This window comes from Malassezia vespertilionis, chromosome 4, assembly GCF_029542925.1.
Source record: "Malassezia vespertilionis chromosome 4, complete sequence".
Classification (NCBI taxonomy): domain Eukaryota; kingdom Fungi; phylum Basidiomycota; class Malasseziomycetes; order Malasseziales; family Malasseziaceae; genus Malassezia; species Malassezia vespertilionis.
The window spans coordinates 641,137-661,774 of NC_079250.1; the positions used below are offsets into that span (position 1 = coordinate 641,137).

Below are 20,638 nucleotides of genomic sequence, written 5' to 3' on the forward strand. Positions count from 1 at the left end.
TTCGTAAACGCAATACAGCCATGGTTCGCGGACCGCGTCACCACCTTAAGCACCTTGCAGCTCCTAACTCATGGATGCTGGACAAGCTGTCCGGCACTTACGCTTCGCGCCCCAGCACCGGTCCTCACAAGCTCCGTGAAGCGCTCCCTCTCGTGGTACGTACAAAGCGGCCCGAGCTATGGTAGCCGGCAGATGGCGGACATGGCGAGCCGAACAACCATCTGCCGCCCGCTCTAAGCTCGTCCCACTCTTTTTATTCAAATACTAACTTCACAGGTTCTCTTGCGCAACCGCTTGAAGTACGCGCTGACTGGCCGTGAGGTCATGCTGATTACCATGCAGCGCATCGTCAAGGTCGACAACAAGATCCGCACCGACCCTACTTTCCCTACTGGTTTTATGGACGTCGTCACCCTTGAGCGCTCTGGCGAGCACTTCCGTATCCTCTACGATGTCAAGGGCCGCTTTATTGTGCACCGCATCTCTGAGGATGAGGCCAGCTACAAGCTCCTCAAGGTCAAGCGTGTTCAGCTTGGCGCCAGGGGTGTGCCGCACATTGTGACCCACGATGGCCGCACTCTGCGTTACCCTGACCCTTTGATCCGCGTCAACGACACTGTCAAGTTCGACGTTGTGAACAACAAGATGCTTGATTTTGTCAAGTTTGATGTCGGCGCGCAGGCGATGGTCACCGGTGGCCGTAACATGGGACGTGCTGGTCAAATCATTAACCTCGAGCGTCACCACGGTGGCTTTGACATTGTCCATGTCCGTGACGCCGCCGGCCGTGAGTTCTCCACGCGTCTCAACAACATTTTCGTCATTGGCGACCATGAAAAGCGCTGGATCTCCATGCCCCGTGGCGGTGGTGTCAAGCTCTCTATTACTGAGGAGCGTGACCTGCGCCTGAAGAAGGCTGCTCAATAAATGAGCGCGCCGTGTTCATTTTGGCCTGGCTGACGCCTTTGTGCCGTGCCAAATTTTTATATGTCTGGTGACATGCGGGAGCGCGTTTGGAATATGACCCACTGCATGCCACGATAGCGTCACTACTTGACATAGGACTAGTGTATGTCTCCTTAGTTCTCAAAATTTCTCGCTGGCACTGCGCGGGCAATCCAAGGCTCAAAAGTCCACGTGGCGTCAACAAGTCCTTGGGACGCTCAAAGCCCACTCGCTCTTTTCTCCAAGACGATGAGTGAGGCAACCGAAGCACCCTCGCAACCTGCGAACATCAACCGCGATGGCGAGAAGATTGTGGTATGTAATTTTTTTTGCACAGGTGTCTGACTGTGCAGGATATGGAGTACTATGAGCTTCTTGGTGTTCGTGGCGATGCCACGGACCTCGATTTGAAAAAGGCGTACCGCAAAGCAGCAATCAAGAACCATCCCGACAAGGGTGGCGATGAGGAGAAGTTCAAGATGATTGGTGAAGCGTATCGTGTGCTGAGCGATTCGAATTTGCGCGCAGACTACGACCGCTATGGCAAAAAGTACGTCGCGCGGCAGTGTATGGCTAACAGCAGGAAACCCTCAGACGAGGTCGGTCTTAAGGAGGCTACAGAAATGGTACGTTATCTTTACAAAAAATGCTGACTGCAGTTTGGCAACTTGTTTGGCGGAGGTATGTGTGCATGGTAAACTAACCAAACAAGAGCGTTTTCTGGACTACATCGGCGAGATTAGTCTCATCCGCGACTTTGGCAAGGCGTCCGAGATTATGATGTCGGACGAGGAGCGTGAAGAGCTTGAGAAGCAACTGCGCGAGCAGAGCAAAGGAGACAAGGAAGCGAGCGGCACGCAGACTGTGGAAACGGCGTCTGAAGCCAAGGGCGAGGATAGCAACCTCGGCGACAAGGCCAGTGGCAAAGCAAGTGACAAGGATGGAGCCGTGGCTGCCGCTTCGAAAGAGTCCAAGGAGAAGCACAAGCACAAGATGACCACAGAGCAGCGTGAAAAGCTCGCGAATTTCGAGAAGGAGAAGGAAGAGAAGGAAAAGAAGCGCATCGAGGACCTGACGCAAAAGCTCAAAGATCGCATCCGTCCTTTTGTCAACGCCAAAAGCCCTGGTGACCCCGAGGATTCCGAGACGCAACTTTTCCAGAAAAAGATGCGCGACGAAGCCGAGGACCTGAAGCTCGAGTCGTTCGGCGTCGAGCTCCTGCACACGATCGGCACCATGTACCTGACCAAGAGCAACACGTGGCTCAAAACCAAGCGCGGCAACTTTCTCGGCATGCCGGGCTTTTGGAGCCGCATGAAGGAGCGCGGCGGCACCATCAAGGAGATGTGGAACGTGATGGGCAGTGCGCTCAATGTTCAGTCCAGCATGGAGGAACTTACTCGGCACCAGGACAAGGGCGACTTGAACGAGGAGGAAATGCAGCAGCTCGAACAGGACATGAATGGCAAGATGCTCCTTGCCACATGGCGCGGAACGCGCTGGGAGGTCAACACGGTCATACGCCAGGTGTGCGACAATGTGTTGAACGAGAAGGGTGTGAGCGACAAGGTGCTTTTGCAGCGCGCAAAAGCGCTGGCCGTCCTTGGCGCAATCTACAAGCAGGTACAGCCAGACGACTCGGACGACGAGCGCCGCGAGTTGGAGCGCCTCGTTGCACAAGCGGCCGAGAAGAAGAAGGAGAAAAAGTCGCGCTTTTTCCGCAAGGCCGAGCCGCCCAAGCCAGGCAACTAGCCGTTGTATACCCCTGCACATGCACTGCGGCCTTGTATACAATATAATAGGATGGAATAGCAATGTATGTACGCACACTCTGTTCGCTATCGCGGTGCCCTGTATCGGTTTCCGCACTGCGCACACGCATCCACAGCTGGGAACGGCCCCGGCATCGCATCCAATGCTGCGCGCAGCGCATTGCGCCCACACCCAACACAAGACAGGGTATCGGTCGTGTCGATCACGGCATGGGTCGCAACGCAGCGCTCAAAGACATGGCCCGCTGCACACTGCGTATAGCGCGCGAGCTGAAACGCGAGCGGCGCGTCGCACGCCGGACACGTCTCTCCCAGTGCGATCGGTTCTGCCCACTGCGTGCGGCTCGTCGTACGCTTTGCTACCTGCTCGAGGATCGTGCGCGTCCGCTCGTCGCTTGCTTGCGCCAGGAGCATAAGCCGCGCACCGAGCCGTTCCTTGAACGCTGCATCGTCCGCCGGCGCAGCGAGCGCGGCGACGACAGCAGCTATGACGTCGCTCCATGCATGTACACTACACAAGCTCCGCTTCCCTTGCATGTATGGCTGTGCGTCGATCCAGTCGACGAGCCACCGCAGCGACTGCGCATCGTGGACGAGCGAACGCCAAGCATCCATGGGCGCACGCGCTTCCCAGCACCGCTCAAGTCGCGCTGCGAGCGGCACCAAGTACTCTGTATGGAGTCGCGCACAGAGCGCCTCGGACAGCGCCGCTGGCGAGCCACAGAGCGCACAAGCCAGCAGTACAGCTCGCCATGCGAGCAACGGCGGCGAAGCGAGCGACGAGGGGACGAGGTCCCAGAACACGGACGCGGCGGCATCGTCGTTAATGTCCCAGCCGTGCACAAGCGGCATATACAACGTGTACTCGGTGCGCCGTGTGACGGCGTAGCGCCATGTCGCGCGCTCCGTCTCACGGCGCAGGACGGCAAGCAGCGGCGTCGCCTGCCACGGCGCGATGCCGCACAGTGCAGGGGCAAACGAGGGTTTATGATGCGTGTTGTCCCACGCACACACGGTGCCGTCGTCCAGTACTACATCCTTTCCAAGCTGTCCTGCCACATACCGCATCGGCAGTGCGACGGCGCTTGGCTCGGTAAACGTGTGCAGTCGCATTGGCGTCGCGGCATGCAGCACGGCACGATCCCACGCCACGAGGCTTGGGCGCGGCGCCAGCGGCCATAGCTGCACAATGTCCGCTGTGCTGTGCGCCATGCGGACCACGTACAGCGTCGCGCCGGCATGCACGGCAATTTCCCGCGCCGCGTCCCACTGGACGGCGTCGACGGGCGCGTCAAAACGCAGGCTCGTGACAAAGTTTAACGGCGCGGTGCCGCGCTTCGACCAAACCACCAGGTCGCCGCCACGCGTGCCTGCCGCGAGGAGCATTTCGCCGTGTATACACGAGGAGCAGTCCAGCGCAAGGAACGAGGATGCGAGTCGGCGTGCGTCGTCCGTGCGCTGCGCCGCATATGGGAAATCCTTCACCGTCTCTACACATGTCCACGGCCCACGCACGGTATCCTGCTCCGCCGCGTACACGGCGAGTCGTTGGCGCGCGTCGATGGTCGCCAGTACGCACGCGCCGTGCGGCCCAAAACCAGCGGGCGACCATTTCGCGGCGCGCCACGCTTCGGTTGCCTCGTACGGTAGTGCGAGTGTCGCGCGGTCTATGTGAGCGGTAGGCAACGTACCTTCGTCTAGGGATGGCTCGTATCTAGGGTGTGCCGCTGTGCTCGTATGTGCATGCAGGCTGTAGACGGCATGGTCGAGTGTGCCGTTGCGTTCCGGGAATAGCCCGATGCGTGGGGTCAATATATGCAGTGCATCGGTAGTTGCGACAAGCAGCTGGCCCTCTTCGGACCACTGGATGCACTGTGCAGGCGCAACAGCGCTACCGGACGTGAACGCAGTCGTCCATGCGGCGGAGTGCATGGCAGGGAAAAAAACATTGGATCGGGCATTTTGGAAAATGCCGTGTGGATGCTGCGTATACAAGGGCGATACGAGACTTTGCTCTGATGCTGCGATATCTACATTAAATATCATTTACGATGCCTTTGCTCTTTGAGGCCGTCGACCAGCCCGCATCGACGCGGTCCATGTAGTTCTGGATCTGCCGCACCGTTTGTTTCCGCTCGGTGCGGACTTGGTCCGTGTCCGATGGGATGTCGTCCAGCTTGAACAGTTCACGCAAAAGGTACTCGCCAAGCTTGCGATGTGCGTATGGGATCCGTGCAGGCGGTATCATGTTTACGTCTTTCGGCTCTGCCGTTTGCTCGCCGGGACGCGCATTGGGGAGCGCGTCGATGCTTTTTTCAAACTGCAGCAACTCGGGGTAAATGACCTGATTGCAGTGCCAAAGCACCGCTCTGATCGCTTTCAGATGCTCTTCTTCGGGGTTCCGTTGGGGCTGCAAAGGCTCCTGCGCCTGGGTGGGCGCCTGGGGCGCCTGCGGCACGCCCTGCGGCACGCCCTGCGGAGCCCACTGCGGAGCGCCTTGTGTGCCTTCGCCCGGTTGCGGCACGGCAACAACCTCTGGCGCCTGCCTATTGTTCTTCTTTGCAGGCGCGCGCTGCGGCTCCACCACAGTGAGCACGATACGCGACCCATTACTCAGACCGTACTCAAGCAGGGAAATTCGATCGTCCTTAAGCACTATCCCATGGAATGTGAGTTTGACGCGGTCTACAGGCACACCAAACACAGCGCCCACCTCTTGGCGGAGTGCACCGAGAAGAATACGGGGACTCTCCTGGGGCAGCCTCACCTGATACATCTGGCGCCCGTACTGGACTTCCACCCATGCTACATCACCCGGTCCACCATGGTCGCCGTGGTTCCAGCGGTTCCACTGGTTTGAGAACCACGACATATTCACCGCAAGACGCAAGCCGAGCATCTCGATCGGGTTCTACTACGCACGTGGCACAGCGTCGGCCACGCGGGCCGCCTATTGCGGGGGAAGCGAAAAATAACGCGTGGCCGTGTCGGACGCGAAGTTGGCGAGACGAGGCCGGGCACGCGCCTGCGCCTGCACATCTTCGCGCGCGCCGAGGTGGAGCAGGGCGTGCCGCGAGATCGGGTTGCGGGTCTCGTGCATCGGCAATGTGTCTGCTTCGCGTGGCGCCTGCGTTCCAATCTTGGCCTGGTTGTAGAGGTACAGGCCAAGGAACGTGAGTGCAATGCCTACCCACTGCATGTGCGTCACCGACTGCCCAAACCATACAATGGCAATGAGGATCACAAACACACGCTTAAACAGGTTCGCGATGCTGTACGTGACCGGCGAGACGTGTGCGAGGACTTGGAAGGCGAGCAAGTTTTGTGCAAAGTGCACCACGCCGTTTGCGAACAAAAGGTATAGAGCATGGAGCGTGAGTGGACGCGCTTGTGCCGCCATGCGTGGTATGTCGTGGTAGATGCACAGCGGGAGCATCAGCACGATGGACCATGCACTCGAGTAGAACATGATATTAATTTTGTCCAGTTTCATCGGTGCGGCTGTCTGCACCGCCGCGGGCTTGAGCAGGTTCTTCGAATAGATGTTCTGCACGACAAAGATAAAGGTGCTGCCGAGCGCCGCTGCAAAGCCCACGACGTCGTCCGCGCTGCTCGAAAGCGAACTGCACGCGAGCACAACGCCGAGCATGAGCGGCACCAGCGAGACGTAGATTTGGGACGAGTACGATACATTAAATAGGTACACGTACGACAGCACCGTAAATAACGGTGACAGCGCTTTGATCGTGTGTACCATGCTCACGGGCACGCGGCTGATCGCGAGCGAGCTCAGCGCGTGTCCCACGACATTAAATACGCTGATCTGCGCAACCTCGCGCTGCTGCGCCCAGCTTATCCGCACAAGCCGCCGCGCAAGCGTGTAGCTCCGCAGGAGCGAGCGGCACGTTCCCAGGTAGCAGAACACATTCACAAACACAAAATGCACAAGCGTCAGCGTCATGGGGTAGGGGAAAAGCGCGCGCTCCGCCGGGTCCGCGCGCCGGTGGCCCACAGAGAGCAGGCCTTTCGACGTATTCGAAGAGAGTGCAGAGCTCAGGTACCACAATACGCACAACAGCGCAAGCATCGCGCCGGACGACGCATGTGCGCGTGCATCGGACGCGACGCCGGCGCTCTGCATCGAGGCGCACTGTGGAGAAGAGGCGACGCAAAAAGGCAACGCCACGTGGAAACTATGGGCTAGCAGCATCTTGCGGCGATCTTGCGGCCGCATCGCGCGCCGCCGCTGCATACCGCTGCGTGCGCGGGGAGACACGGAGCGCGGCAAAACACGCTTGCACACGCGCGAGCCGCTCTGGTGCATCGCGGCGTGGCGCCGCGCAGCATGCAGTCCACACAATGGCACGCACGCGCTTTGGATCGTCCAACATGTGCGCCCAAACGCGCGGCGCTGGCACCGTGCGTGACGCGGCCACGAGGGCAGCAAGCAGTAAATCGAGAAACGCCCAGCCGTGCCGCGTGGATGCATTCCGCACAATGTCTGCATCGCGGTGCCCCGCCCAATTTGCCCATGCGCCGAGCAGACGCACGCACAGCCGCGGCAATGTGCGCGCGCCGCCGTGCCCGCCCCACACGCCTGGCGCTGCATGCGTCGCAATGTGCAGCAGGTCGAGCAGCGGGAGAAGCCGCGCTCGCCGCGGGCACCGAGACACGTGTGCAAAGCGCGCGACGACGGTGCGCTGCTGATTGCGGCGCTGTGCGGGGTCCGTTTGTGCGAGCCATTCGCGCAGCAAAGCGGATGCTTTTTCGTGTGCACCCTCGAGCGCATAGAGGCGTACCGCAAGCTGTTCGTACAGGCCGCGATGCGCACGCAACGCACGCTGCACCTCCTCTAGCCGCGCCCGTATGGGCCCAGTGACGCTGTGCGGCGCGCGACGCGTCGCATACGGAGCACGCTCTGCGCGCGCACCCGCATAGTACGCAGCTTGCAGCGTCTCTGCGATCCCGAGCTCCACCTCGATGACCGCCGCGGTTGCGTTAGGGTAGCTATCGAGAAGTGTGCCATTCACCCCGCGCGTTTCGTTGTCAAACGCAGGCGGCGCAGGGCCGGCGCCGCTGAACCACATAAAAAAGACGTACAGGAGCGATTGTACTGGACTGGCCACGCTGTACACAACATTGCACGGCGCGTGGGCCGCATATGCTCGATGCACCGGCGCCGCAAGCGTATGCACCAGCTGCGCGAGCATGGGGTCTGTGAGCGTCGCGCTCTGCGCGCGCATCCGTGTGAGCACGGCATTCAATGCGGCAGGGATCTCCGCCGAAGGAGCACACGCACGTACGTGCGCAACTGTGTACGTGTGCAATGGGAGCGGCGTGCCTTGTGCGGAGCACACGTCGAGTCCATGCTGCACTCGCGCCCAGTCCTGGCGGAGCACGTGTGCATCGAGCAGGGCACGCCATACCTTGGCACTGGGGGGAATACAGCCTGCAGTGAGGCGCCGGTGCAGCCACGCACGCGTGCGTTGCATGCCCCGCGTGCCGCTCAAAAAGGCAGCGTGGGCAAAAAGGTCGGGGCTGAGGGATGCGTCTGTATCGCGCAGGGCATCGAGCATCGTGTCGAGCATCGTAGATAGCAGCAGGTCGCAATTCACGCTGCCAGGCGGCATGTGCATGAGTGTATGTACAAGTGCGACGTGCGCGGAATTGCGTACAAGTACGCCTTTTTCGGCTCGCTCACGAACAAGCAAGGTATTTTGCACAATGTTCTTGCACACATCGCTCGCTGATGGCGCTGCTAGTGTGTTGCACCGTGCCGCATCAACCAGGTGCTGGGCGAGTGGCTTCCAGGGGGGGTGCAGCGATGGCACCTGCGTTTTCAAACGCAGGCTTTTCGGCAAAGACGGGCTCGCGGCGAGCACGGGACTGTCGTGCACGAAGTACGCACCGCCGCCGTGCATGCATCGTATCATCCGCGCCGCGTCCCACTGCACACATCCCCGCGCGACGCAGCTCCGCGCTCGGTGCATGGACAACCAGCTAGGCGGCGTCGGCCGAGTTTGTTTCTCTGCGCCTGCACGACCGTCCATGGCGTCGATGCGCGGTGGCAAGGCGTTCAATGCGCGCACGCGCGCAAGCAGGAGCATCAAGCGCGCTGCAGACCAGCGTGAGATGGCGGAGCTCGAGGCGAAGTGTGCGACACTTGACAGCTTGGGCGCGGCCACGTTTGAGGCGCTGCCGCTTTCGCGCCCAACGCGGCGCGGCCTGCAGCGCGCTGGTTTTGTAGACATGACGCCGATCCAGGCACAGTCCTTACCACATTCTCTGCAGCGGCGGGATGTGCTTGGTGCCGCACGTACGGGGTCGGGCAAGACCATTGCGTTTCTCATTCCCGTGCTGGAAGTGCTCTACCGCCAGAATTGGTCCAACATCGACGGGCTCGGCGCGTTGATCATCTCGCCCACGCGCGAGCTTGCGATGCAGATCTTTGATGTGCTGCGTCAGATTGGCGCACTGCATACCTTTTCTGCCGGCCTTGTTATCGGAGGCAAGGATCTCAAGCACGAGCAAGGCCGGGTGCGCAAGATGAATATCCTCGTCGCGACGCCAGGGCGTCTCTTGCAGCACCTCGACCAGACAGCTGGTTTTGACTGCGCCAATTTGCAGGTTCTTGTACTGGACGAGGCCGACCGAATCCTTGATATGGGATTCGCGAATACCCTAAACGCGATTTTGGAGCATCTCCCGTCGGAGCGCCAAGCGATGCTATTTTCTGCGACACAGACCAAGCGGGTCAAGGACCTTGCACGCCTGAGTCTGCGCGAGCCGCAGACCGTGTCTGTGCGCGAGGCCGACGCATGTACGCCCGAGCATCTCGAGCAGTACTACATGGTCGTGCCGCTTCCGCAGAAGTTCGATATGCTGTTTTCCTTCTTGCGCACACATACCCAGCAAAAGGTGCTTGTGTTTATGAGCTCCTGCCGTCAGGTCCAATTCGCATTCGAGGTGTTTTGCAAGCTCCGCCCAGGACTGCCGCTCCTCGCACTGCATGGGAAACAGAAGCAGCCCAGGCGCCTGAAAATCTTTCACGAGTTTACGCGCATGAAACATGCGGCACTGTTTGCCACGGATGTTGCCGCGCGTGGCCTTGACTTTCCAGCAGTCGACTGGGTCGTGCAGATGGATGCACCGGATAGTGCCGATACCTATATCCACCGCGTCGGTCGGACCGCGCGGTACAATGCACACGGCAAGAGTCTCTTGTTTACAGCACCCAGCGAGGAGCAGGGTTTGCTGCGCTTGCTGAAAGCAGTCGACGTGCCGATCAGCGTGATCAAGCCCAAAGATACCAAGCTGCAGAGCGTCAAGGACCAGCTGCAGTCGTTTGCGTTCCAGGATCCAGAGCTTAAGCATTTGGCACAAAAGGCGTTTGTGTCCCATGTCCGGTCGGTGTACCTGCACAAGGACAAGGACACGTTTGACGTGACAAAGCTTCCGCTGAACGAGTACGCTGCATCCTTGGGCCTTGCGAGTGCTCCAAAGATTAAGGTAGTAAAGGAGGCTCAAAAGCACGCACAGGCGGAGCGTGCGGCGTCTCGAGGGGAGCAAGAGGAGGAAGAGGAGGAGGAAGAGGAGGAGGAAGAGGAGCATGTGCAAGAGCGCCCTTCTACTGTCGCCAAAGTGCGCACCAAGCACGATCGCATGTTTGGCCGTACCAACAACACTGTGCTTAGCCAACACTATGCGAACATGCGCGACTCCAGCGACTCCAGCGACTTTGGGGTCGACGACGACGACGACGACTTGCTTACGCTCTCGCGTGCGGACCACGACTTGGGCGACGAGACCCTGGACAATCACGTAGCTCCATCCAAGCGCCAGCTCCGCCAGGGCGCGAGCAAAAAGGCCATGGCCCTAGCAGGGAAGCGCGGGCTCAGCAAACGCACCGTGTACGACGAAGACGGCAACGCACGCGAACTGTACGAGCTGCAGAACGAGGATGCATTCCGCGCCCTCGGCAATGTCCACGATCAAATCCGCCAGCACGAGCAGGAAGAAAGCGCACGCATGGCAGATGCAGACATTGCAGACAAGGAGCGTGCGCGCGAGATACGGCGCGAAAAGAAGCGCAAGGCAAAAGAACAAGAGCGCATAATGATGGAGTCGCACGGCGGTGCGCCGTCTGCAAGCGCCGAGTACGACGACTGGGATGGGCCGCGTCTCGAAGATTTATTCCCTCCTGGCGACGACGCGCCGGCGCCGGCCCCAGAGCGGAAGCGTGCAAAGACGCAAGCGGCCGATCTGGCGTCGCAAGAGGAGCTTGCGCTGCGCCTGCTTGGCGCGTAATATACTGTACGTACGCCTGCATGCCCAAGGATGGTACTCTAAGTAATTTGCGGCTGAACGCTCGACGTGCCCCATCTGGTCAAAGGGGTTGCTTGCCGGCAATACCTGGCGCGTCGTGCTTGAGGCAACTACTCGTACTGAGGGCTGCGTCGCAAATTTGAGATTGATTAACTACAGATACAGCGACACGATCGAGCTATGCTCACAGTCTTGCACGATCCACTTTGTACACCTTGTAGTCATTAACAAAACTTACCGAACCAAGGAATGAGCGACTGCGCAATGGTGAACGAAAAGACGAGCTTGGGCCCAACGACCAAGACCTTGGGCGTGAGTCCTTTAAAGAAGGCACTGGGGCCTTCGAACCTGATCATATCCTTGATGATCGTAAATCCGCTCACCTTTGCGTCAAAGTTGGTCGTCTGGATACGCGTCTTGACCACATCGAGTGGGGCAGAGACGGTAATGCTCGCGACGCTACCACCGATCGACGCGATGAAGTTTTGGAACCACGTCGCATCGGAGTAGTTCTTCAGTTTGAAAATGTATTCTTTCGCAAATGCGCTCCCACCAAACAGTGCAAATGAGCCGGGCGCATTGCGGGCCATGGTCCAGCCCCAGCCGCGGTACAGTTGCACATTCTCGTCCATCAAGATACGCACGAAGCCACGCGAGCGGAATGCATCAGGATTCGTCTGGCGCTTGATCTTAAGCACATCGAGAGGGAGCAGCACCACCTCGCCGATGCCCGTGGCCGAGCCTGCCGCCGCGCTCATCATGCTCTTGCCCGTGCGCTCGCCAAAGATACTATCAAACTGCTTCTTGTGGTGCTTGTTAAGGTAGTCGTTGAAGTAGGGCTGGCCACCGAACTTGTAGATACGCTGCAACACTTTGTATCCGGCAGCATACCCAAGACCGGGGAACAGGCTCAGGAAACGGGCGCCAAAACTCGCGTTCGCAGAGTCGCGGAGGATTACATGCGCGATCGGCAAAGCCTTGTCTTTGTTACTCATCAGACGCTTGGCGATCGTATCCACGGGGTGGAAAATGAGCAGCTCTGCAATACCGGAGGTACCGGAGCCAAGCAGGCGCGCGAGCGCAGTCTCTTTTGTGTTTCTTGGAGGGGGGGACATGCTATGCAGGCAAAGAGCCCCCCCGCTAACGAAAAGCTACAGTCACGTGCACCGCATCCGGACTGCGCCGGCGCGAACGAGCCACTTTGTATGCGCGGATTGCTACGCAATGTCTTCGCCAACTGTACGTGGCATTTCTACCCCGCACCCAATCGCGCGACAGACACAGGCAAATGCGGAGCAGCAAGAGACATACAGTAGCTCTGTGCGGTCGAATTTCTCCGATATTCTGGTCGGCAGCTTTCTCGGTCCGCAGCGCCCCATAAGCGCACGAAGCGAGGAAGACGCCCCTGACGTGCACACCCCTTTAGCACCTCCGCAAGATGCACGGCAGCCGCTCTTGGCTGCTCCACTTATGTACACTCCATCCGGATACGGTGCGCTGCCTCGGCACAGCGTCGAGGGTGGCTTATACCCAACGCAAACGCCGCACCATGAGGCTGCCCACGGCGACGACAAGGAGATTATTTACCGCGAGCTTGCACTCCTGTCGCGATACACAGCATCTATATGGGCGACACATTTGCTCGAACTGAGTCTCTCGATGGTATCCGTTTTCAGTTTGGGGCACCTGGGCACACTGGAACTTGCCGCTGCATCGCTTGCGGGTATGACTGCCAATGTGACCGGCTTTAGTATGATTAGTGGACTGGTGTGCGCGCTGGACACTCTTTTACCTGCAACATATGTTCGGCAGCCACGGTATATGGGCTTGTGGACGCAACGTGTAGGCGTCGTGGTTTTTTGTGTCATTCCGCTCATTATTCTGCTCTGGCTGAACGCCGAGCGCGGGCTGCTCTTGCTCGGCCAGGACCCAGAGATTGCGCACCTTGCACGCCAGTTTCTCGCAGTGCTTGCAATAGGCTTGCCGGGTCATGCGGTATTTGAGCTCTGCCGTCGCTTTCTCCAGGCACAAGGGATGATGCATGCACCGACTGTGGTGTTGTTGGTCGTATCACCGATCAATGCCGTAGCAAACTACCTCTTGGTGTGGGGTCCGCACAAGATGCGTTTTGGGTTCCTCGGCGCACCGATGGCGAGTGCGATTTCCATGTGGCTCATGGCCGTTTTGTGCATGCTGCAGTGCGCTTTGGTTGCACACAAAAACGGGACTTGGGGCGGCTGGTCTTACAAGGCATTCGATCCAGCAGGCCTGCGTGTGTGTGTCGCGCTTGGGTTTGCCGGCGTGCTTTCCCTCGCGTCCGAGTGGTGGGCGTGGGAAATTGTTGGCCTCGTAACCGCCGCACTGGGCACGACGTCACTTGCGGCCCAGTCTGTGCTGCTCATTACCTCTTCGGTGACATACCAGCTCCCTTACGGTGCTTCCGTTGCCGCAGCGGTGCGTGTAGGCAATTTGCTAGGCGGTGGGCACATGAGCGACGCGCGGCTTGCGAGTCTTGCCTCCTTGCTCCTCTCTGTGATCATCGGCATGCTCAACTCCTCGGTTGTGTACGTCTCACGGGACAAATGGGGCTACCTGTTTAGCAATGACGTCGAGGTTATCCGTCTCGTTGCCTCTGTTCTTCCTATCTTGGCCATATTCCAGTGCGCCGACTGTATTTGCGGCGTCGCTGGCGGAATTTTGCGCGGCTCAGGGCGCCAATCCCTCAGCGCAGCAATCAATCTCACGTCGTATTACGTGATTGGCATGCCCATGTGCCTGTTCCTTGCGTTTGGGCCGCTTCATATGGGCCTGCGGGGTCTCTGGTGGGGCCTCACGGTCGCATTGGTCTACGGCGCAGGCATCGCCTTGTTCTACGTGTGGTACACAGATTGGACAGACGTAATGCACAGGCTGCATCGGAGCATGTCTGTCGATGACGAGCACGTGTAATGCTGGATCTGTTCCTGTACATTCTAGTAGAGACCCAATGCTTTTTGCACGTTGATACGCTGCTAGATCTACGGGCTAGTACAAGAGGTACCGCGTTGCGGCCGTTTGCGTACCGGGCTTTTCTGGCGTGTACATTGTAGCGGGCAGTGCGTCATCCGCGCCGCGCACGTCTTCGCGGTTGGAAGTCCGCACCGGCGCTGCCATGGCTGCATTGCGCTGCTGAGCATCCTGCCGAAGTCGGATTTTGATCTGCGTAAGCTTGCTGTCGAGCTTTTGCGCCGGATTGTCTGTGAGCATGCGTCGCCACGCCAAGAGACCAAGCGGCGGGGGGTAGGATACATGCAGCGGCACAGCACGACCTGAAGGCTGTGTCTCTGTCATACTTGGCAGCTGGGCCACGTACAAGTCCAGCACATGGTGCGCAACATCCTCGACGTCTTCTGGCTTTGCTTGCCATGCGTCGTCCCACCCAGACACTTGCGTGAACCGTTCCAAACACGCTTCCAATTCGCCACACGCATGGAGCAGTGACACCGCGGTGTACACACAGCCCAGCGCAACAGTCTGGGGGGGATAGATAAGCGGTGCATACGTCCGGTGACTGTCGCACGCGATGCGCCAAGCGAGTGCAGTCGCTGACTTGGCCATTTGAAAGCGCCGCGCAACCTTGACAACGTACCGCAGATTTTGCGGCGCACGCAAATTAAACTGGAAACAAATACACTGCAGCAAAAGCCTCTCCAGCACGAGCAGCCTGCCGCGCTCCTGCGCCAGCATTTCTGCGTCGACATCCGACTCGGCTACATGGGCATGCACAATCCAGTCGTAAGTGCCGTTTTCTGCGTCGTGCTCTGTATCACTGGGTGGCGCATGCAGTAGCTCGGGGTATCGGAATGCGTAGCTCGTCATAAGAAAATCATGGATCCGTTTTTGCGTATCGTTCAGTTTTGACGCAGTGAAGAGGGCAGCGAGTGCAACTTCGTGCAGTACAAAGTCGCTGGGCGGATAGAACAGATGGAATCGTTGGTACAAAAGCTGTGCTGTACCGATCGTGCGCTGAGGAAATCCCATTTTTGCACCGACAGCCTCGATATACGCACACGCGCTCATCTTGGTCTGCATCCACTTGTTTGCGGCCATTTTGTTGGCTCGCGCGCGCGTCGAAAGCCGCTCAATTTGCGCAGGTGTAAAGTACGGCATATTGACCACGGTTTGTATCTTGGGCGTTGGGCGCTTTGGCCGCGGCTCCGCTTCGACAGAGTCTCCCGCGCTCGCATTCCCAGCCGACATGGCCATCCGCAACGACAGGACGGCGACGCCGCGTTTGTTCGCGTGGCCCTACTAGGGGTGCCAACATGTGGAGCACAGGCCTCCTGCCTTGGTGGAGGCAACGCGCTTGTTTCGCGACGATGGAGAATCCGACGGTGCTGTTCTTTGGCAAGGACGATGTGGATCTGTACGAAGTGCTTGGCCTGGATCGGAACGACAATCCTACCGAAGATGTGATTCGGAAATCCTACAGACGCCTTGCACTGCGGTACCATCCCGATAAGGCGGCGCTCCACGCTGCGGGCGACGAGGATTTCTCCACGCGTTTCCAGCAGATCGGGTTCGCATACAGTGTGCTTTCCGACACAAAGCGAAAAAAGCGCTACGATACCACTGGCTCGACAAATGACTCGGTGTTTGGAGGCGACGGGCCCGTGGACTGGAATGAATACTTCAAGACGCTATGGGACGGTGAGGTGACCTCCGAGACGCTGGACAAGGATAAACACAAGTACCAGGGCTCTGACGAGGAACGTCAAGATATTTTGCGCAGCTATACAGACTATGATGGAAGTCTGCGGGAAATCTTCGCGGCTGTGCCCTACTCAAACATACTCGACGACGAGCGGCGCTTTTTCAAGATTGTCGAAGCGGCGATCAAGCAAGGCGATATCCCGTCTACGGAAGCATGGGAAGCCTTAGCTACACCAAAAGGCAAGCGTCTACGCAAGGAGCTCAAGCAGCACGCTTTGTCTGAAGCCAATGAGGCTGAGGCGTATGCCAAAGAACTCGGTGTGTACGACCAACTCTTTGGCAAGAAAGGCAAAGACAAGCGCAAGGTCACGAGCGAATCTGCAAAAGAGGACGATTTAGATACACTGCGTATGGCTATGCGGAACAAATCGACCAAGCGGGCGGCTGCGTTTGATCAGATGGTCAGTGACATGGAGCATAGGCACGCCCGAAAGGGCAAGCATGCAAAGCGCATGCGTAATTAAGCCGCAACTGCGTGTCGCCCCACAGCCTCCGTTCGGCCGAAAAGATATGCATGGAGACTATATCTAGACACTTGTCGGAGCTCCCTGTAGTTTCTTTCCAACGAGTTATCATGCGTTTCACTTTCCTTCTGTTTGTGCTGGCGATCGCGACTGTCGTGTTTGCGCGCATTCCCGTATCGAGCCCTACCTCTGGTGTTGGCGGCCCTATGCAGCGTCCATCAGGCAGCAAGTCGATGGAAGAGCGTCCTTCTGGTAAGGACGACAAGTCCAAAGGCGGCGAGAAGTCCAAAGGCGGCGAGAAGTCCAAGGGCGAGAAGACCAAGACGGAGAAGGGCGGCAAGAATTCTGCTGGAAAAGGTACTGGTGGCGGTGCTAGCCCTACTGGAGGTGCTGGAGGTGCTGGAGCTGCCGGTGCCTCTGACGGCTCTGGTGATGCTGGTGCTACTGACGGCTCCGGTGATGCTAGTGCTACTGGCGGCTCTGGTGATGGATCAGAGAGCATGGGCGCTGCGCCCACCTCTTCTATGCCGGACGCTGCCACGGGCGTATCGCCGTCGTTTGCGCTTGCAACTGCGCTGATTGCCGGTGTCCTTGCGCTTGCTGCGCTTGCCTAAATGATCACATGGTCGAACCTCAAACATTTCTCACTCAATACAATAGTTTTCTTTTCGTCAATGTATGTGCTACAGCCCCTTTTCTCCGCGCTTCGTAACGAGTCCTACTACCGTGCACAGGCACCGATGGGGCGCACTGTGCATGTGATCTCGCTTATATAATACACTGTTTTCCGGTCCGCGAACGGTTTCACACCGTTAGACTGCACGGCCATGGGAAGAAATACACAGTCGAGCAGGGGAGCAAACCAAGGCACTCCTCCGATCCGTTTTGCGCCTGAAAGCAAGGAAGATCATGGTCTGCGTGTGACTCCTGTGCAAATGGCGAGGTCGCGTTCTACCTTTACTTGGCTTGCCTCGCTCGTGACACGTTTGGGCCTCCTTTACGTCCTTGTTGCCATTTTCTGGCGCTGTCCTTCGCACCCTCTTTCGTTCGACTTCAATGCGAACGACAAGCTGCTTGTATGCCGTGAACTTGCGAGTGCAAAGGAGCACATCACGCCCGTTGTGCACGACTTTAGCGTCTCTGCACGCAAGACGGTCGACCCCTACGTGGGCAGCTACTTGGACAAGGCACACCACGGCTGGGGCAAGATGCAGCCCACTGTGGAGCGCACGATCGGCCATGCTCAAACGATTTTTGTTAACCATGTCAAGCCCGGCGCGTCTGGCGCGGCGAAGCATGCCCACGCATGGTCCCTCCCCCACCGGAAGGAGCTGCGCCGCCAGTACAACAAGCACCTACACAAGCATGTCAAGTCTTTGTGCACTGCCGTGAAGCCCTATCGCAATGTTTAGTGCGTATTCCTACAATACTGACCACAGCAACCGGGACGTTGCGCCCTACGTTGCCAAGGCATCCGAACAGGCGCATTACTTGTACAATGCTGCGGGCGACCTTTATGAGCGAGAGGTGCATCCCCGCCTGAAGCTGCATGCGTACAATGGGTATATCTTTACTCGCCACACCGCATTTCCGTTTGCACACGCAAACTATGTGAAGCATGCACACCCTCACATTTCTGCCTTGTGCGCGCGCGCACAAAAATTCGTCGACAAACTGCTAGTCAAGTACGGCTTGAGGCAGCATTCGTTTTTTGACAAAGTGAAGGAGACCTTTAGCGAGACTGTACGTTCGTGATCCATCCCCCATGCTGCGCCTGGGCAGTCAAGTGTCCGGTGCAGGGACCCGGTTTTTAGCCGACTCGGATTGCGCCGGCAGGCACGCTATCCTATAGCCACGTCTTGCCCTGTGCGGTCTTGAGTAGTGTCCTCTCTCCCCCCATTTGTTGTGCACTGAATCTAACACGGCTGCTTTTCCGCATTCAGGTGAAAAAAACCGAGTCTGCTACTGTCGACAAGGAGACGGGCGCTGCACAGCAGACACACGCTGCGCCCGACAAAGACACAGATAAACTTCAAGCAGCGCTGGATGCAGAGCTGAAGGCTGTGGAGGATGCGCTTTCCAAGCAGGAATCCGCGATGCTGCGCCTTACGACCAACGAGCGCGACCACATTCTGAAGGAGGCGTCGACGATTGTACGTGCAATGCCCTGCTTACCGTAGCGCCACGAATTGCTTACTACGCTCCCCGACAAAGTCTCTGAGCTCTGGTCGCAGCTGATTGACGGGCAAGTGTCTGGCGTGTTTGTCCATGCGCTTCGCGACGCGCAATCGCTGCGGCGCAAGTTGGACGTCGGCCAGGAGCCTACGCCCGAATGGCGCCAGGCCATTGCGGCACTGGTCGACACGCGCGCCGACGACTTTGCACGCGCGATCCAGACGGCCGAGGCGGACTTGAATGCGACACTTTCACGCCATCGGGGCTTGGAGGCCCGTGTGGTCCAGGAAAGCGTCGGCAAGATCCGCCAGCAGTCGCGTATTGCGCTCCAAGAGTTTTACAATCTCATGGAGAACACCGAGTTCCAGGCTACCTACTATGACAACGAGGGCTGGGACTCTGCGATGCGCCGTCGCGGCCGTCATTTCCGCGAGGAAGTACAGGAGTATTTGGATCAAATGACCGACCAAGGCCAAGCACGCGACAGGACAGATCCAATGACCGGCCCGGACGTTAAGGCCGAAGGCAAGAAGCTCGAAGCGACGCTCGGCGCCTTGTACGAAGAGGCGCTGCACGGTTTCCATGTGATTCTTGCGCAGGTCATGCAGGATCCCGAGGCGGTATCTGATCGCGCGAAGTTGGGGCTTGTGTACGTCGATGTCCACGATCTTGTAGCGCTGCTCTTTTCCATGTCGGAGCAGAGCATGCGTGAATTTTCCGACGCGCTGCGTCTGGATGCAGATGCAGCTAAGGACGAGGCGGCAGGCCAAGCGGCAGATGCAGATGCTTTGCCCGTGGTCGACAAGGTGGCATCTGTCGCTGCGCAAGCGAGCGTCGTTGTGAACGACACGGCTGCCGCTGCCGTCGATGCCATTCTCGCCGCGATTGCTGGCATTGAGCATGCATCTCCGCCCGACGAAGCCTCGACACACGACGGCACGAGCCAGGAAGCTGCGCCTGCTCCGTCCGCGGCGCCCACAGAAACGGTTGCTGCGACGGAAAGGGATGCAGAGACGCCTGTCCCTACCAGTATCTCTACCTACAGCACCACGACCGCGGAGCAAGAGCTGCCTACAGCGACTCCCACACCGCATGATGAATTGTAGAAAGACGTTTTCTGCAATGCTACAACATCGTGCCCAAGCTGGCGTAAGTAACTCATCCACAACGTACCCAATCGATTTGAGCCCCCGCATGTAGAACGATTCCAGTCCGGACTGCGTGGCATCCTCTTCGCCCACAGGCACTCCGCTGAGCACAAACTCGAGCTTCGTGCTATCGTCGCCTTGGGTCAATAGCGTGGTAAGCTGGCCAAAGTGGTCCGGTGGCCACTGCGGCACACGCCATGTCTGCACAAGCTTGCGCGGGGAATCTACTTGCTGAATAGACCCCGTGATATTCCCACCAAACAGAGAGTAGTTGGCACCAGTGTTCAGCGAGTACTGCGCAGGCGCTTTTGTCCACATGGGGATCCGAAGAGGATTGGTGAGCAAATCCCACAAATCGGATTGTGCGATCGCGAGATTGCTCGAGACACGCACTTGCGTGGCGCTCGACGAGACTTTGCCTGTGCTCTTTGGCGTGCTGCGTACTGCGACGGGTGCTGCGTCCACTACCGGCGCCTCATGCTTTTCGTCCGGCGTGTTTGCGTCGTCGTGCCCCAGATCCTTGGCGTGGGTTTCAATCAGGTCTGCGCGAAACCCGTGGAAGACGGCCTCTAGTGCAGGCACTAGTTTTTTCCGCACGGTATCATACATTTTACGCGCATTATCAGTGGACTCGGAGGTGAGTTCCGTCTCGAACACATAGTTTTCCTGGGAATCTTCGTTCTCGTGCGAGACTTCGGGAAACTTTATGATGCCGCGCGCCACGTTTCCATCCGCACCTTCGCCCAGCCATTCCAGGGTTACGGCAACGTCATAGATGGTGATCAGCTTGCCTTTACGGTTGCCGAGCTCGACGTCGCCGTCAAAGTCTGTCATGCTGTCTACCTTCACGACGCCGTCTTTGACGCCATCCACGGAAATGCTCTTGCCTACAAGGCGCTCGGTGAAGTAGTTTTTTGTCCAAGGCGTGCAGCCCTTGGTCTTCCAGTGATAATGCTTATTCCACGTCGACATGGTAGGCGGTGCTGCACGAAGGACACTTTCTAACGACACGCCGTGCCGCACGGATGGAAGTCTCGAGAACCTGTGCACGTGGAGC

The 20,638-nt window shown here is 58.4% G+C and overlaps 13 protein-coding genes across 13 annotated transcripts; 6 read left to right on the plus strand and 7 right to left on the minus strand.

The window, feature by feature from the left end:
* Window positions 1-74: 74 nt before the first annotated feature.
* MVES1_002318 (uncharacterized protein) lies at window positions 75-927 on the plus strand (the record flags this gene model as incomplete). Its single annotated transcript, XM_056207149.1, has 2 exons — window positions 75-155; window positions 277-927. The coding sequence occupies 2 exons, from the start codon at window positions 75-77 to the stop codon at window positions 925-927; spliced, it is 732 nt and encodes a 243-aa protein (XP_056063124.1).
* A 267-nt stretch (window positions 928-1,194) lies between these two features.
* On the plus strand, window positions 1,195-2,697 carry MVES1_002319 (uncharacterized protein; the record flags this gene model as incomplete). Its single annotated transcript, XM_056207150.1, has 5 exons — window positions 1,195-1,260; window positions 1,299-1,495; window positions 1,529-1,571; window positions 1,605-1,626; window positions 1,658-2,697. The coding sequence occupies 5 exons, from the start codon at window positions 1,195-1,197 to the stop codon at window positions 2,695-2,697; spliced, it is 1,368 nt and encodes a 455-aa protein (XP_056063125.1).
* An 86-nt stretch (window positions 2,698-2,783) lies between these two features.
* On the minus strand, window positions 2,784-4,649 carry MVES1_002320 (uncharacterized protein; the record flags this gene model as incomplete). The annotated part of the gene is made up of 2 exons (XM_056207151.1): window positions 2,784-4,384; window positions 4,409-4,649. 2 exons carry the CDS (start codon window positions 4,647-4,649, stop codon window positions 2,784-2,786), a joined length of 1,842 nt encoding a protein of 613 aa, XP_056063126.1.
* Window positions 4,650-4,752: 103 nt separating this feature from the next.
* MVES1_002321 (uncharacterized protein) lies at window positions 4,753-5,616 on the minus strand (the record flags this gene model as incomplete). Its single annotated transcript, XM_056207152.1, has 1 exon — window positions 4,753-5,616. One exon carries the CDS (start codon window positions 5,614-5,616, stop codon window positions 4,753-4,755), a length of 864 nt encoding a protein of 287 aa, XP_056063127.1.
* Window positions 5,617-5,667: 51 nt separating this feature from the next.
* On the minus strand, window positions 5,668-6,858 carry MVES1_002322 (uncharacterized protein; the record flags this gene model as incomplete). Its single annotated transcript, XM_056207153.1, has 1 exon — window positions 5,668-6,858. The coding sequence occupies one exon, from the start codon at window positions 6,856-6,858 to the stop codon at window positions 5,668-5,670; it is 1,191 nt and encodes a 396-aa protein (XP_056063128.1).
* A 52-nt stretch (window positions 6,859-6,910) lies between these two features.
* Window positions 6,911-8,638, minus strand: MVES1_002323 (uncharacterized protein; the record flags this gene model as incomplete). Its single annotated transcript, XM_056207154.1, has 1 exon — window positions 6,911-8,638. The coding sequence occupies one exon, from the start codon at window positions 8,636-8,638 to the stop codon at window positions 6,911-6,913; it is 1,728 nt and encodes a 575-aa protein (XP_056063129.1).
* Window positions 8,639-8,765: 127 nt separating this feature from the next.
* Window positions 8,766-11,024, plus strand: DBP4 (RNA helicase; the record flags this gene model as incomplete). Its single annotated transcript, XM_056207155.1, has 1 exon — window positions 8,766-11,024. The coding sequence occupies one exon, from the start codon at window positions 8,766-8,768 to the stop codon at window positions 11,022-11,024; it is 2,259 nt and encodes a 752-aa protein (XP_056063130.1).
* Window positions 11,025-11,266: 242 nt separating this feature from the next.
* YHM1 (high copy suppressor of abf2) lies at window positions 11,267-12,157 on the minus strand (the record flags this gene model as incomplete). The annotated part of the gene is made up of 1 exon (XM_056207156.1): window positions 11,267-12,157. The coding sequence occupies one exon, from the start codon at window positions 12,155-12,157 to the stop codon at window positions 11,267-11,269; it is 891 nt and encodes a 296-aa protein (XP_056063131.1).
* Window positions 12,158-12,512: 355 nt separating this feature from the next.
* Window positions 12,513-13,991, plus strand: MVES1_002326 (uncharacterized protein; the record flags this gene model as incomplete). Its single annotated transcript, XM_056207157.1, has 1 exon — window positions 12,513-13,991. One exon carries the CDS (start codon window positions 12,513-12,515, stop codon window positions 13,989-13,991), a length of 1,479 nt encoding a protein of 492 aa, XP_056063132.1.
* Window positions 13,992-14,066: 75 nt separating this feature from the next.
* CTK2 (beta-glucosidase) lies at window positions 14,067-15,281 on the minus strand (the record flags this gene model as incomplete). Its single annotated transcript, XM_056207158.1, has 1 exon — window positions 14,067-15,281. One exon carries the CDS (start codon window positions 15,279-15,281, stop codon window positions 14,067-14,069), a length of 1,215 nt encoding a protein of 404 aa, XP_056063133.1.
* A 1,087-nt stretch (window positions 15,282-16,368) lies between these two features.
* MVES1_002328 (uncharacterized protein) lies at window positions 16,369-16,872 on the plus strand (the record flags this gene model as incomplete). The annotated part of the gene is made up of 1 exon (XM_056207159.1): window positions 16,369-16,872. The coding sequence occupies one exon, from the start codon at window positions 16,369-16,371 to the stop codon at window positions 16,870-16,872; it is 504 nt and encodes a 167-aa protein (XP_056063134.1).
* A 213-nt stretch (window positions 16,873-17,085) lies between these two features.
* On the plus strand, window positions 17,086-19,539 carry MVES1_002329 (uncharacterized protein; the record flags this gene model as incomplete). Its single annotated transcript, XM_056207160.1, has 4 exons — window positions 17,086-17,669; window positions 17,698-18,001; window positions 18,202-18,411; window positions 18,439-19,539. 4 exons carry the CDS (start codon window positions 17,086-17,088, stop codon window positions 19,537-19,539), a joined length of 2,199 nt encoding a protein of 732 aa, XP_056063135.1.
* Window positions 19,540-19,558: 19 nt separating this feature from the next.
* On the minus strand, window positions 19,559-20,553 carry AHA1 (Co-chaperone; the record flags this gene model as incomplete). Its single annotated transcript, XM_056207161.1, has 2 exons — window positions 19,559-19,577; window positions 19,607-20,553. 2 exons carry the CDS (start codon window positions 20,551-20,553, stop codon window positions 19,559-19,561), a joined length of 966 nt encoding a protein of 321 aa, XP_056063136.1.
* Window positions 20,554-20,638: the final 85 nt, after the last annotated feature.